This window comes from Manacus vitellinus, unplaced genomic scaffold, assembly GCF_001715985.3.
Source record: "Manacus vitellinus isolate BGI_N305 unplaced genomic scaffold, ASM171598v3 scaffold_10_pilon, whole genome shotgun sequence".
NCBI classification, from domain to species: Eukaryota; Metazoa; Chordata; class Aves; order Passeriformes; family Pipridae; genus Manacus; species Manacus vitellinus.
The window spans coordinates 18953061-18969665 of NW_021938838.1; the positions used below are offsets into that span (position 1 = coordinate 18953061).

General features: G+C 37.5%; 1 protein-coding gene across 1 annotated transcript in view; it reads right to left on the bottom strand.

Annotated features, from left to right (window-relative positions):
* The window catches only part of LOC103762586 (transcription initiation factor TFIID subunit 4), a 140260-nt gene that overhangs the window by 104682 nt on the left and 18973 nt on the right, over positions 1-16605 (bottom strand). Inside the window, 3 exon segments of the mRNA XM_029965566.1 lie at positions 2055-2169; positions 6355-6460; positions 15733-15990. Of these exon segments, the coding sequence (XP_029821426.1) occupies positions 2055-2169; positions 6355-6460; positions 15733-15990 (479 nt within the window).

Below are 16605 nucleotides of genomic sequence, written 5' to 3' on the forward strand. Positions count from 1 at the left end.
GTGAACTCATGTAAGCAGTCTTATAGATCATTAATAAGTGCTGACATTAAAGGCTAAGCTATAATTTGCAAAGTTCTTAATTGCTACATCTTTTATGTAATTCCATCTTGTATCTCCCACAGTCCAGAACAGAAAAAAATAAAAAAATAACAAAGTTCAAAATTTCTGTTTCTAGTGACCAACACTTCACTCACAAAAGCGAAAAGCTCAAAGAAGTTATTTTAAAGAAGGCAGAATGTAAAATAATGAAACAAATATGCAATAATAAAACACTAAGGGCAAAATAAATTTATACATAACACAACTATTTTTCAAAATTCTTGCTTTGCTTTAGATGCCAGTTTGCCTTCTGGCTAAAAACACATTCTTCACACACGCTGGGAATGTTGAGGAAAACTAGTCAGCATTCAGAGGATTAATACAGATTTCCAGCTCTGTGCCTTTAGGCTTAATAGTCAGACATCTATTTGTCCTCAGGAGAGGTTAGGGGTTGAAATGCAAATATGCAAACAACTGAATTCTTTGTTAAGATATCAAGAAAAAGCTTGATCTTTGCTGCTGTTTAATAAATCCTTGCAAATTTTATGGACTTATTTAAATGCAGCTTTGTGTCTTACTATTTTGAAGGAGAAAACAATGCAAGGAAACAAACACATTCATTCTGACTAAAATTTGTTCTCTAGAGGAAAAATGACATACACCCTTGACAGCTTATTTACCAAACTCACTAAAGATTTATTGATTTATCAATCAGTGCCTTGAGCATTTGCTTCTCCCCAAGGGAAAATTAACAATTCCAGCTAACCTAATATATTCTATGTATAAACTAAGTGAATGCAAGAATCAATCCTGGCACAGTTTACAACACCCAGTTAAAAAAATGCTGTCCCTTTTGGTGTCTGTAAAATTGAAAGCTATACTAACGAAGAATAAATGCTCATGTTGCTTACAAACATAAAAAATACTTATTAAGACAGTACAATTGAACCCAACAGACATTTTAATTCATTTAAATACTCAGTGGGAGGCAAAAGCATTGGAAAATAAAAAATTGAATGATTTTGCTTCTAGATTAATACTAAGTACTACCACTATTAGTTGCAATACTGACATGCCTCAAAGCAGAGGTATTTCAAGGAGCTACAAATTCTCTTCTACTTCACCTGCAAAAGCATAAGCTTGAAAATTAATTAGTGGTTTGATAATGTCAGGGCAACATAAGAATTCCAGAAGACGAAAATTAAAATCTAGGAGCATTTTGTCATTTAATATGAAAGCAAAATGTTTTAACAGAAATAAAATGTACACAGCTAAGATGGTGTTAGTGAAAGCAAAATGCAGTAAACACAAGATTTGCTTTCCAGTAAAAAGAAGTAAAAATATCCAAAATATATATTTAAATAAAAGTTTGAAGTCCTAAAGAACTGGTGTAGCAGCTCAGTGCATCAGTGTTGAACCTTTGCAGCACCTGGGGTCCCACAGAACCCCCCTAAGTGAAGAACAGACACAGCAATGTCTTCTCTTGAAAACCAGGAACAACATCTCCCCCCCACAATAACCCCCTCCCAAGCCCACCCCCCCACAGTAACTCAGCCCAAAGCCAGGCAGGATTTTCCCTGTGCTGGTGAGGGGCAGCTGCAGCCTGGCTGCAGAAGCTTTTGGACAGGAAGCCTTGTCATCACAACCAGGATCTTCCCAGCAAGACACATTCCATAGGAACAGCTGAATCCAACACATAAAACCAACCATGGATTCTTTTAAAGCTTCATGCACGTAATTCAATTTAGCAGAAGTTTTATTATAATCACAGAATTTAAGGCTTTGCTAAACATTAAATTGTGCTTTTAGAGAAAAATCCTCCAATATGTCACAATCCCCTTTTTCTAAAATAGAATTAAATATGAAAATTGCCATCCAATCCCGGAGAGAAAAGGCAGGAATTATTGTAAAAGACTGCCCTCTGGTGTTACAGCAATTCCAAATTCTATTTTCTATTTAAGATCCCCCCCAACCACCCCGCTGCATTTTTTTATTATTATTTTTTCTTTTTTTACCTGAAAGAACCACCTCCAGGGTCATTCAGCTTGTTTTTCTGATTTGCAGAGACCTGAACACCAAAGCCCCCAGGACTTTTACTGGCTTGTATTGTTGGTGCCTTCCCTACTGTGCCTGAAAAACACCAAGCAATGTTATTATGAGCTGTCTTAGACAATTTACATCAAAGAACCTTCTGTCCAGGAACTAAATTTAACTGTCTGTAAATTGCAAACAAAGGAAGTTATTATTTTTAAAGATTACATGCTGAGGGAGAACAATTTAAAATACAAAATTTATATTAACATTACAGTTTGTTCAATATTTACAGAACAGTGAGGATTCCAAAACTGAAAACCATTGGCCATAACTGGCTGTAACATTTGTAATGGCTAAAAGTGTGCCTGGAATTGCCAGTAAACCTCTTTTCTGGACAATCTGTACAGAATAAAGAAGCAGAATTTGAAATGTTCTTAATACATATACTTCAAGTCACAGTCAGGGTACTAAGTCTGCCTTTGACATTTTTTATACAGTAATTGTTCTTTATTGCAGTGAAAAACATATATTTCAGAGTTGAAAATACTACAGGAATTTTAAAATGTTTTGCATTGCATGTAAAAGAAAAAACACTATTGCCAAATTTGACAGAACCCCTCCCATAAAGGTTGTCTTTTGCTTTCTTATCTTGAAAACAATGATTTAAAAGTCATCCATAACTGTATCTAGACTTTACAGGTCTTGAAGTAGAAGTAAAACTGGGCTTTCTAAATGTGCCAAAGTGTGGTGGACATTGAGTAAATTAAAAAGGGATCTTAATTCCTCTCTGGCATTTGGGAAAATCTAACCAAAAATAATTACACATTTACGTTGCTAATTAGAAATTCACCAGATTATTATTATTATTATTATTATCATTATTATTTACATAGCATCAGAATGCTATGTAAAGAATTGGCAAATGAAACTTGTGGAGTAAGCCCTCCTTTACTGCTTAAATACATTTACTTGGGTTCTATTTTGTGTTTCCTTTAATCCCACCTGTGTTTTGACATGTAAAAATAACTCATATGCCTACTTGACTTAAAAGATCTCCCCTTTTTCTTGTATATCATTCCCTTTTACTGAATGTTAGTTACACAGTTTGAGAAGGACATGAGAGTCCTTCCTGCACCTCTCTGACTCAACTGCACATAACTGGCAGGGCATGAACCTCAGGAGAGTTACAGGATTTTTCTTCCATGAATTATAAAAACCTGAAACACAACTATCCCAACAAATCCTTTTAAGAACACTTCCTGGCTAAAACAAAAGTGTTAGCTTTGAATTAGTCTTGCATTACATTTGTTTTTTAATATTGAAGTCTTCATCAACTCCAACATATGATCTTAAAAGAGAAACTAATTTGACAGTGTGTGTTCAGTTCTCCATCTGTATAAATAAACTGTAGTGTGGACTATCAATGTTAGCAAATACAAAACCAGATTTAGGACTTCAGGCTCAAGCCTGGGGAATAAAAATGCTTTGTCATCAGAATATTCAAGGTCCATGAGATGCCACAGACAGCACTAGTTCATGGACCAGACAATTCATTTATCTGTTTCAGATGAACTAATGGAAAGGTTTTCTATTAAGTGAACTGGAAGAAAAGAAATAATACTATAATAAAAATTAGCAGATCTCTGGTTTGTACAATTAGTATCAGAGAGATTAAAAGCGTGTTAACCATGAAAAATACTGCAATGGCAAAATTAAGGTAACAATGGCACTCCTTCAAAATTAATATTCTATTTCTTTGGAGTCAGTATCAATGCTTTGTTTTCTACAGATGATAATTTTTGGTCAAAACCCACCCCCCCAAACTCAAAAGGGTACAGCAACAGAGTAGCTACCCTAGTTATCAGGAAAGCAGTATGTCTGCCCTGGATATGGAAGATCTAAGTCTCACTTTCATCCCAAGTATATGGAATTCTACTCAAATGCATCTGACAAAGTAAATGTAAGGTTTGGGATGACATATGTGTTCTGGTTTGAATAAATCACAACTGTGCATGACTAAGCAGTTCGACATCCATTTACATTATGGGGCAGGGCATAGTTTGAAAACCAAAATCACCTGTGGGCCTAGATATTTCATGGGATTGGTAATGACATACAGAGTCTTTCACCACTGGATCCTTGCTCCAAATTTTAAGTAGCATCATCTAGAAAAATAAACCCAAATTTAGGAGCTTATAAATTCCTAGTTGTATTTCAGCACAGGTTGAATGGCTGCAATGAATACCTAATTATTTTATTCTTTGCCTCAATTCCTCCATCCATAAGATGCAATTCACCTAATTATTATACTGGTAAGTGCTTCAGTAAAGGAGTGTGAATTTTTCATGCAATAACAACGGTGTCACTTCTCCTGGTGTGGAAGTAATTTTATTTATATAAAAGTCCTTAAAGCCTGCCAATTTTATCTAGACCACTCTTTTAAAAAGCATTACAGTCTGCTCATATGGATGTATTAAAGATCCATTACACCTGGAGATTCACTCCTCTCCAGAAGGAAAATGCAGCACTCTGTGGAGGTCAGCTCAGTTCCGGTGTAAATACCTTTAAAAAGTCACACTCCACAAAATTATACTGCTGTAATTTTTATTTAGACCATATCCTATTCCAGTATATTGCCTCATTCTGGAGGAATACCTAGGCCAGTATAAAATATCACTATAGTGGTGTTTACAGTGAAAGGTTTTAACAATATATCAAAAGGAACTGTCTCTGACAGTGCCACAGCAGCAACTCAGAGCTGCTCACAGGGGCACAGCTCCCCCCAGACATGGGCTGCAGGATCAGGGCTTTGACAAGGGGATGTTTTCTAAATGCCTATTCTTGTTTGCTTTGTCTGTGTTAATTAAAACAATACAGTGGGGGGCTTAATCAAACTTCTAAACTGGAATAATCTCACCTGAAAGCAGGACTTTGCACAAATTGGCTTTTATGAAACCACTGTCTACCTTGAGCCAAACTGCCAGTCAAGATGCATTGCACTGGCTGACCAAGGGCTATCAAGAATAAATTCATATTCTGGATCCACTGTTTAAAAGGCAGAGCCCAGTATCATGCAAATTCTTGGCATTCTGTTGACATTCACAACTTGGAGACTGAACAAGCAAAGAAATAGAATCTGCCTTCACTCTCAGACACGTTAGTCAGAAGTGAAAGCTCATCCTATAAGATGCATGGACATGTTATGAACTCAGGACATGAGTATCAGTGCTATCAAATATACACATTTTATGGTGAGTAAATGTATTTCTTCCTAACTTGGAAAAACAGCCTACAGGATTACAGTGCCAGCTTGGTCTCCATGTCCATTCAACCTTTGGATTCCCCTAAGAGAACAGAGCAAGTAAAACATCAACTGCTATTAAATGGTTTTGATGTTTTTCCCAAGGAGAACAGAAACAACCGAGCAATGAAGGCAAATAGGCAGCAATAGCTTTTATGTGCATTGAAACTCGTGTGGTTCCTGATTCAATACCTGCAGATGACAAGCTCTGTATTCCATTACAAACCCTCAATCAGGGAAATGCCCACATCCAATAAGATATTCTCACACGTGCTCAGGAAAAATAAAAACCAAGCCTAACAGGTTTAGTGGTAGAAAGAAACAAATGGATATTTGTCAGAAAGCAAGGAGGCTTTGAGAATCCTTTCAAAAAGTGGGATATATCAGCCAGACAGGAATCCACCTGTGCACAGATAGATGAGGAAGCTGTGTACAAACCACATGCCATGGCTAATTGTGGCATGTCAGGTTGCTGGAAGTCAGTCTCTGACCTCACCAAAAAGTGAATATACTGCCAGGGGTCAAAAATAAACCATGAGGTCTGAGAAATTTCTCTAGGACTCCTCCCTTGCCCTCAGTAGCTGCAGAGACAGTGACTATCATGTTCTGCTTCAGGAGTAAAAATTAGAAGTAGGATGATTAAGTCGAGGCAGGAAAAATGAAGAATTTCTTTCTTGGTCCAGGACAGCAAGAGCCAGGTTCCTGACCTTTTTTAGAACTTTCCATTAAAAACTGCTGAGTAAGGAGCTAAACATGTGAGAGTTTAGTCCTGAGGTTGTTTCAAAACATTTCACTGCGTGGGTCTGAAACACCTTGAAACTGCACATGGAAACATGCACTCTTCAGGCAGCAGGAGGTAAAAAATCAATGTCAACAATGTTGCCAAGGTCAACACTGCACGTTTTTCCATGCCACTCGTTTGTAATGACAACGAAATTCATACAAAGGTAACAATCTCACTAAAACATTTAAACCCATACCTTGTGGTCTAATGGTCTGAGTTATTACCACTGGCATCCTAATCTGGGTAGTCTGGCAAGCAGGGGTTCGTTTCACAGTTTGAGCAGATGTTGACTGGATAATCTGCTATTATTAAAGAAAAGTATACTTATATTATACTCTTTATACACAAACACACACAACGTAAATACACTAATACCTGTAATTACCAATACAAGCATGTGGATCTCTAAAAGCACAACCAGCTGGTGACAAAAGTCATATTCATGTAATGCATGTGGTTGTGTGTGTGTGTATATACCTATTTTGCCATTATGCTTTAAAAAAAAATAAATAAAAAAAATCAAATAATATCCGACACAAATGTCATATGTCACAACCTTCATCAAAAATATATTTCAAAGTCATAAGGTTAATATTAAAGTTTAGACTTTTGTCTTCAGAAGTTTTACAAGGAAGAAAACCAATTTTGTAGAAGAAAATGCTGCATTAATTTTAGTGGTATTCACCTGCAAACATTAGGCCTTGCACTATATATCTACGCTTTTTAAAGAAAACATATACTAAAAATAAATGCAAAAATATTATGGGCTTCAAAGTCAGGTATACTCAAGAAAGACAACCAAGTTTTGTGCTGATCATATACTACTAATCTTTTAAATATTAATTGGATATTCTCAAGGTTTCTCTTATTACTCATTCAAGTTTTGAAGTCCTTCCCCAAAAACTGAAACTGGGTTAGAAACAAAATTTGACCCATAAACAAATCAAATAAAAAGGAAAACACCTGCAAGGGTCATGTCTAAGCAACAGCAAAATGTACATTCACATGATCAGGGACCAGGTAGCACAGATGCAATGAACAGAAGATTCAAAAAGATGTGTGAATGCTGCAGAGCTGTAAAAAAAATCCATAAATCAACTTTGAACATGAAACACAGGCAAATAGCTACGAATAAGATTATAACCACAACTTGGGAATTACAACTTCAGGAGCCACAGTCACAACCATCATCCTCCCACTGCACCATGTGTCTGGGGCTCCTCAATCCCAGTTCAGCCCCATTCCCTCCCGGAATTCAGCACCACACTGCACAGCACTGTGTGAAGTGAATGGGAACCACTGCAATTCCATTCAGCATTATACCTACAAAGTGTATCTAAAACCAGATTGTTTAGCTAAATAACAACTGGTCAAATCTCTGACTTCAAAGTAACCTCTGGAGAAAAGGAAAGGAGAAACAGCATTTTCAAATGAGATGCAAAAGTAGAGAATGAAGAGGCTACAGAGAAAAGAGGAAATTGTTCCATCAGCTGGAACCAGGGCTCCCAAACTGGAAGGGAGAGAGGTGAAAACTCCAAACAAGAACAGAGGGATGAGGGACCTGCAATGTATTCTGGAGAAAAAACAAGCAGGGCCATTCTGAAGTTATGAAACTGCAATTTGCACATCCTAAAATAGTAGAAGTTGCAAAGTCGTAATGAACCTGTGGATGTAGAAGAATTAGCAACAGTCACCTTGCAGAAAGAGAAAAGGGAAAAAAGATTAAGGATTCAGCTTTAACTATGAACACTGAAGGAAAATGGAGCATTTGTAGGGAGCACAGAGATGGAGCAAATGGCTGTAAACTGACTCAGTCAAGACAGGCAGTGAATGAACAGTCCCACTCGGAGAGGAAAGAACAAATCAGCTACCATGCTTCAAACCAGGAAAGACACAGAGCTGGTAAGTGAAAATGAGGGGGAAAGTCAAATGTAACTGCATTTTGATGCACAGGAAACATGTACAAGTGTATTTTAGTAAAGAGACAGAAGAGTCCGTGGGAAAAAAAAAACCCTACATTGGTATGAAAAAGAAGGAGAATGTTGTCACTTTTACCATAATTTATTGGATGAATTTTCAGAGCACAGTGAAGAGAAGCCACTGTGCCTTACCAGGCCAGAAAGGAGATGTGTGTGACCTGTGGACAGAGTTACTACCTGGTATTACAGCAATCTTCTGGTATCAGAGTTTTTTATTCTCCCTGTGAAGCAAAGTACTTCTACAGTTCAGAACCAAGTTCTGTTTCACCTGATTAATATTTTCATGTGAATTCCCTAAGAAATGAGCCACTAACACCATTAAAGACAGGACAGTATTCAACCATTTAAGAAGACATAAATAATGGCAACGTTTTCCTTACTATCAAACACATTCAAAAAAGTGTCCTGTAGCAAGTACTGCACTAGGACTTCAACATATGTACAAGTGCTGAAAGTGTAGAAAATTGAGAAATGAGCTTTCCAAAGGGCAGAGACCAAAATCAACATCATCAATTCCATACAGAAACCAATCAGCAATCACATACTCTCTCAAAGGAACAGAGCAGCATTTTACACTAACTTAATCCCAGCTTCTATGCTGGAGTTTTGAGATAGATTTCAGCACAGACACAATCTTCAGCTCTGGACGTCATTAAGGAATTAACATTAGCAATTTGTTTCTGAAACAGAATGTGGAACCTCCTTTGTAGGCAAACAAGGGACATTGTAAAAACTGATGAATCAGAGCAAACTGATCCTGCATCAAAATTTATAAACAATCCAAATCACGCTTCATCTATTAAAATAATTCGAACTGCTCTAATCCTCTTGCCTATTTTCCCAAAATCATAAACATTACTATTATGTCCTTAATTTGGCCTGCAAGTTGTAGACAATGAACAAGTGTATTGCCAAGCTAGTCTGGGAGATGATTAGCTTAATCAAATTATTTCATATTTCTCACAGTCTAACAATTCAGACAAGGAGTGTATCCCATCTCATGTGATCCATCCATATGCTGAATCAATACTGAATCCCAAATGATCAGTTTGTAAGCACCAATTTACTGACCCAGACTGATAGAGCAGACACAGAAGTGGATGTTTTAGTACACTGAGGTTATCAGACATTACTTCAGCCTTCAAAAAAGGGGAGATCTTACTGCTGTTTGCAACCACCTATGGGAAGAGAAGACAGAGCCAGACTCTCTCAGATGTGCAGAGCAGAAGGATGTAACACAAAGGACACAAGGTGGAATATAGGAAATTCCAACTTAATAGAAGAAAAAAAAATCACCATGAGGGTGGACAAGCTCTGGAATAGGTTGCCTGGAGAGATTGTGTAATTTCTTCTTGAAGACACTCAAAACATGACTGGTCACCCAGGAGACATCCTAACCTGTAAGCAGGAGGCTGGATGAGACACCTCCAGAAGTCCTTTCCAACCTTTTACCACTAGTCCTTAATCACATCATCAATGACTTAATAAAAGTGTTGAGTCAGAAAAGGTAACAAGACAGGATATACAAGTCATCAAAGTTTACAGAAACTGTTCATCATTCCCACTCCATTAAAAAGGGAAGCATTTACACCACTGAGGACAGCAAGCACAACAGAACAAGAACAACAAAGGCACTGAAAATAGAAAAGACAGAATGTGATTTAGTCATTGCCTGGATTTGATAATGAGTTTGGAAAATAGCAAAATTACCAAACAAAATTATGATCAAGAGAGTGTTGAGACAGCAAGTACTGTCATCAGTTTATCAGTTTATCAGTTAAAATATGAAGAATCATCTCCTGCACTTTGGAGCTCTTCAAGAAACACACCAAAGCAGGAGAGTCATGCCATTGTTCTCCAAGTGCAATACATGAACAGTTACCTCAATTTTTCTTCTATAAAATAACACTTTTCTGCAAAATAAGATGTATATTTCTCACAATAGAAAGTATTCTCCCTCTGGTTTTATGTCATCTCTGCACATCTCCCCTTGCCATATTTCCACTCCACTAGTCACACTTTGATTCACCCTTTGACTGCTCCTCCAGAGCAGCTCCTTCTCTCACCTCCTGAACACTTCAGACTCCTACCCTGTCCTTCTCTAAAGCTGAATTTATTCTCACAGATGAAAAAAAAAGGGATGTTTGTAAAAGGTGCTCCCCACAAAGCAAGCAGACCCACAAAGACAAAAAAAAGATATTTAACAATCACACTATTGATAAGCAGAATAACAAAGAGGGGACAGTTGAAATACACATTTTTCTTAAAGGCCTTCTTCAAAAATCATCAATTCAATAACTATATGAGACTAAAGTAATGGTGCTCTCTGGACCTAATCTCAAGCCAGAAGGTGAAGATCATTCCATGATGGGTGTGAATCTACTGTGTCAGTTATTGCAGCACAGAGAACAAATTACAGACGTGAACACAGACCAATGATTAACAACACAAATAACCAACAAATACAGACTGAGAAAGAATCCAGCCAGAGCACACAGAATGTACAGAAGCAGAAAGACTGAACTTCTGTTCTCTTTCTCATGCAAGAAATACAAAATAAAATGAAAGCCACTACCTACAAACCATTGAAGGGAAAAGTCCTTTATGACAATTGGATTAGAACTCATTGCTGAAGTTTCTGAGGACACAGATTTTGCCAATCTCCTGTCCCAGTGCACAAGGTCCCAGCAATATGCCTCCCTTTTACCTGACAACAGCTGCAAACCCAGCCTGACTCAATTCACATAAAATCATACTTGGCAGTAAAACCATCTGATCCAAAAGCTTAAACCTATCAAATACCACAATAAAGACAAAAGCAGAGGAAACAGAAGCTTCTGCGAAGAATGGAAAATAAAAATAAATTTGAAAAATATATCCTTTACCAAGCATTTCTTTTCCTCTCAATTAAGTTAAAAAAACAACATTGTGAAAGGAAGAAACAAGACACTTGTAAACATATAAAATTCAGAATGGCTGTGGTCTGATATGACATTTATCTTCACTCATGAGTAAACACTTGCTAACTCACTTGTGGCTATGCCACTTGTGATTTATCAGTCTACTCACTCCTGAAGATAAATGTCATATCAAACCTCAGCTATCATGTAATCTGGCAGCATTAACTTACAATGTTCATGCTTTTATGGGCCTAGAATTTGTATTTACCATTGTTCACCATGCTGTATCAGTAGCAGCTACAATTTTTCAGCAGTGCCTCAAAATCTGCATAAGCAGATATTTTTCCTCCCAAATAAAAAAGACTGACTTTTTAAAAACTCAGCACGTAAATTTTAATGTTAATATGACAACAATACTGTTCCATTGGGTATATGTTTTCAACAAAGCAATGAAGAAAAATAAAACAGAAGCCACCAGATCACTTGTCCCACCTGCTCCCCAGTTTCATATAGAGTTCTTCCTACAGTTTGTCAAATGGTCTATTTTTGAATGTTTTCAATTATGGCTTTTTCGTCACTGTCTTTGGGAGCCTGATCTACCATCTGATATTCTGTCTTACTCTAAGGATATTTTGCCTTATATGCTACCTAAATCCTCCTTCATTTAATTATATGCTGTTGTTCATTTTTATACTGTCTTGGTATGCTCCAAAAATGGCCTTTTATTCTTCCTCTTAGTCAGTGTTTGACCAAGTGAGATGTGTTTAATTCTCTTAAGCTTTTCTTTTAGTCTTTGTTTTTAATACTGCTCTTTTGTTACTGGTTTCCAAACAGCAACCAGTGACAATATTCTCCTTTTATTAAGGTATAGCCCACAAAATTCTGACAGTAAAGTGCATGACAACAACTCAGAAAACTACTGGGCTGTATTTCAAACAGCCACACAATTTGTTAAGTATAGGCTTTGTTCCTGTTAATGGATCCCAGACCTCTGCTGCTCAACAGTCATTTTTATTTAGATTTTATTGTACACCAAATTCCAAGTCAGTGACTAGATCTTTATTAGTTCATTAATAGAAACTACTCCTTTTACCCAAACAGCCATCTATTACTCTTACATTTGTAAGCTGCCTTGCACATAGGACAAAGAGAAAATGATTTCCTATGAATCAGTAAAATGTGGACACATTACAACCATTCATGAACAGAAAACTGATGCCAGGAAAAGCTTCTGCAGAGAATTAAAAAGGAAAGCAGAACATCCCCATACAACAAAATGCTTATTCTGCTGTTGCATCTTTTTTCCAAATTCCATTATTCCATCTCACCTTTTGGGAGACTCCAACCACTATGACAGTCCCTAGAAAAGTGTTAGTAAATGTTTGAGCAAATCCTGTTCTAAAGGAGCTCAGAAGATGGCAGAGTCTCCCCTCTGGACACTGTGCCCAAATTGCTGCAACAATAACAGTCCAGATGTATTTCTAGACATCCTTCCTAATCCTAGACCTGCACAAGTCTTTATACAGCTTTGCAGATAATTAAACTTGTTTTAATTAAGATGGATCACTGATTTTCTTACTAGTTTTCCTTATCACTCACATTTAGTAATTGGTTTTAACATTCAGGAGTATTCTCCTCATGATGCAGTCAGTGTCAACACAACATGTAAACTGCTAATCCATCTCCATTACCCATCAATCCACTTACAACTTCAAAACATTTAATAAACAGCATCTCTCTCATTCCTGCAAATTGTACCTGCTGTAACACCCAGAACAAGACAGGAAATGTAGAGCACATGGACCCTAAGAATGGCAATTTAGACCAACTTTGAATATTGCACTTAGAACAATTAAAAAAATTGATTGCTGGCTTATCTCATTAGTGTCTCATCAATAAAATATTAGCCTAAGATTATTCCCCTTTTCTCTATCTAGAAGTAGCACTATCTAGCTCTTAAAAGCATTGCTTTTTTGTAGTTTAGATTATGATTCCAATACTTTACAAAATGAATAAAAAATTGTCTCCTCTTCCATCTGCACTAATACTTCACATTTCAAAGCCTTTGTGCAAGCTATGCTGCATGCTGACAGTGTACACAGAATTTCCATGCAGCAAGATACCTCAATACCACTGGAGGAAGTCTCACCTCATCTGACCCCTTTGTGAAACAGAAATGTCAAAAGAAAGGAACAGCTAACAGATTCTCCACGTTTTAAAGGAAACTAGACTACTGTAAACTGGCTGGTATGAAAAGATCTCTATTCTAAAACAGGCTTGCCCTTCTGCAGCTGGACAGTTTGCAAAGCCAGCTGGAACTCTCTCCAGTGAGCTTCAGGCTTGGAAAATCTGGAGCTCAGCCAGTTTCCTCCATCAGTGCTGGCCACCCCCAGGCAAGGCAGCTGCAATCCTCCTCTTCCGGACAAGATGGGCAGGAGCTCTGGGCTCTGCTCTGATTTCGGGGAGCACTCAGGGTTGGGAGCACTGGCACTACAAAGAATCACTACCTAGGAACAATCCTTACTGTGACATGGAGCTGCTGTTGGGTTCTCTGCTCAGCACCTGAGTTGGTTGTTGTGCTATCTAAGATTTTTTCATGCAGTAACTCTCACTCTTTAATGCTGCTTTTGTCTGTACAGAACTACTGTGAGGGTCATTAAGTGCCTGGTTAATGTAATGTTTGGTTCTATTAATTAATGACTGATTAATTTAAAGCAAATATGAAAAGACAGTTTTACACTAAAGCCAATAAATTACAGTTTTTAATGTCCTATCTCTAAGTATTTTCTAGAAAAGGAGCAGTAAGCATAGTTTTGCTCCGTGTGGTTTGTGACCTTTAGAAAATGTAGCAGTCATTTCATGTACCCCGTAAATGAAAATTCAGCCCTAGACCTGTGACCTCCTTACAGACACAAAAGCAGCCTGTTTTGCCCCTCAGATCAATCTCCACAATGTGTTACTTGAGCACTTTTGAGCTCCCTCCTATGACACAGGTATGTTGAATAAGCTGACACTGTTCATCTCCACTCAGGTTAACACGACTGCTGGCTTTGAGCACCCACTGACACGAGACAGACAGTGTCTCTCCCAGGAACACAGCTTTCTTCCATTCACAAAATATTCCACAAGAACTACAATCCTAAGAGTAAGCATTCCTGTGGCCTCACACGTGTTTGTTGCACACCAGTCCTTCTCAAAAGGTGGGGTGCAACTGCCAGATGGGCACAGGAGTGTTTGGGTGGGTTGCACAACACTGGAAAAAACCATGTTACCTTAGTCTTAAGATTGTGGCATAAAGCCAGACTTACTGGCCATGGCTTTTTATACTTGCAAGCAATCTGTCAGCTGCTGTCAGAAATTTGCTTTCCCTGGACAGGGAGTAATTCTTACACCTACTGTAATTACCACCAGTTCCTCTCCCTCTGCTTTGAAGCACCAAAGCTCTTGTCCATTCAGTCTTATGAAACATGGCCAAATCAAAACAATGCCACAAAAAGTGTGAGGAACACTTTTCTAATCAACCCAACAATCCAGAAGGGCTGGGGAGAACCCCTATGAAAACAAGAAAGAATGCAAGTGGCTGAACAGAGAGCACTGAGGCAGGGTGAGAAACACCCACCTCTCGTGTGCATTGCAACAGGCAGAGTCAGAAATCTCAGCATCCATGAAAACTATGCTCACTAAAGGACTATAAAAGTTAGTAATTTAACCACTAGGAAGTATTTGTAAGGTTCAAGATCTGGCTCAGATGGCTCAGACATTTTCAGACTGTGCACTGCTACTTTTAAATTAAAGCAAAAGAACCATTCTCTCTCCCCACACCCTACAAATTATTTATATCCTTTACAGAGCATATAGACTCAAGGATAGATCACTGGAAGGTTTTACATAATCACATATGTATTTCTCAACCTTGATAATATAAATTTTTACCAACTTGATACACCTTCTGGAACCTGCCAATTTGGTTTCAAAACCTCAGTCAAGTCCTTTACTCATACAAACACAGAAACCACAGACAAAGAAACTCTCACATCTTTGCTTGAAGGGTGATAACACCTGTATAAGCTCAAGGCCTTGTAAAGATCCTTAACATATTTTAATTAAAGCTGTAAACACACACACAAGCTCCTATATGAATTCAGTTGCCTTACTGACAGTGTCTTTGAAATTAATTAATCTAAATACATAATACTCCACTATGCACAACAAAGATGCATTTCAGTCAGTAACAAAGAATGGTATTATTTCTAAACAGAACATCCTGGTACAGCTATTCTTCTACAAGATTTTATAACAATGTGAAGAAGAGTTTAAAATGAGAGAGTTAATTTTAATGCAGACTAATCTAGGCAAAGCAGCATATCTAATGACATACAAGAGGATAATATTTAGTAAGTCTTGAGAAGCTTTCTGTTCTACATTTGTAATTCCCTCAAATTCCACTGTGCTCATACAAGGATCACTGGATTGCAGACAAAAAGGTCAAGAGTGCACTTCCTTACATTTAAACTGTTAATAATGTTAACTAATGGTTGAGCATACATATGAAATGACACAAAATGAGGTACTATTATGTATGACAGAATATGGTACAAACAGAAAAGTATTTTCCCAAACAAGCTGCAATAAAAATAACAATGAAAACTGCTATACAGTTGACTAAGAAATTCTCTTTTATACTACAGTACCTACCAGTTGAGAACTCTGATTTGACTGTACCACCTTAACCTGAGGAGGCTGCACTGTATTTGATACAGAGACTGTGCAAATGTTGTTTGGTTGCCTTATTCCTATTGTCTGTGTGGTGACAACAGAGGAAATGCTTCCCGAGGCAGACTGAGGTATCACTTGTGAGAGTTTGCTTTGTTGAAGAGGCTGCTGAGACGGCTGTCCTTGCAAAACCAAATGCTGACTATTCAGTAAAGATTGTCTCAAGGCAGGTAGACTTTTCTAGAAACAGAAGAAAGTTTATGAAATAGCAAACTTAGCAGGTTGGCAAAAAATATTTTGAAATTTTGCTATAAACACAATTAAAAGAACATAACTTTTTTCCCAATTATTACTATCGGCCTATTCATCAAACAGAAATAAGATTGAACATATTTTGTAGGAGAGAAAGTTCAGTTTACATTTTTAATAAGCTTGCAATTTGCATTTTGCAGCCCTGTAGACTGTCACGTGCCCTAAATTCCACTGCAGCAGTAAAATATAACATTCTCCTTCTCCAGACTATCTAGAACTTGTAGCTTAGGCCTTTGGAAGGGCAAAATTGGAACCAGAAAAGGTTGAACTGCAGGAAGAACCCTGTTCCCACTGCATGTTAGAAGAAGCAAGTTGCACTTTACTTCTCCTGACGTGCCTCCAGTACCTAGAACGAGATGACTTAACTGTTGATGCCCTGCAGCAATAGCTTTTGGCTGTATTATTGCAGATCTAGGGTACTCTGACTGGATTAGAAAAATGTACTATTGTAGCCTTCATGTTCAAACCACTTCAACAAAAAAATACAGTTCTAAAAGGCTGTACTGTACCTTCATGAACAGACTTTTTACTTTTTAAGTGGCA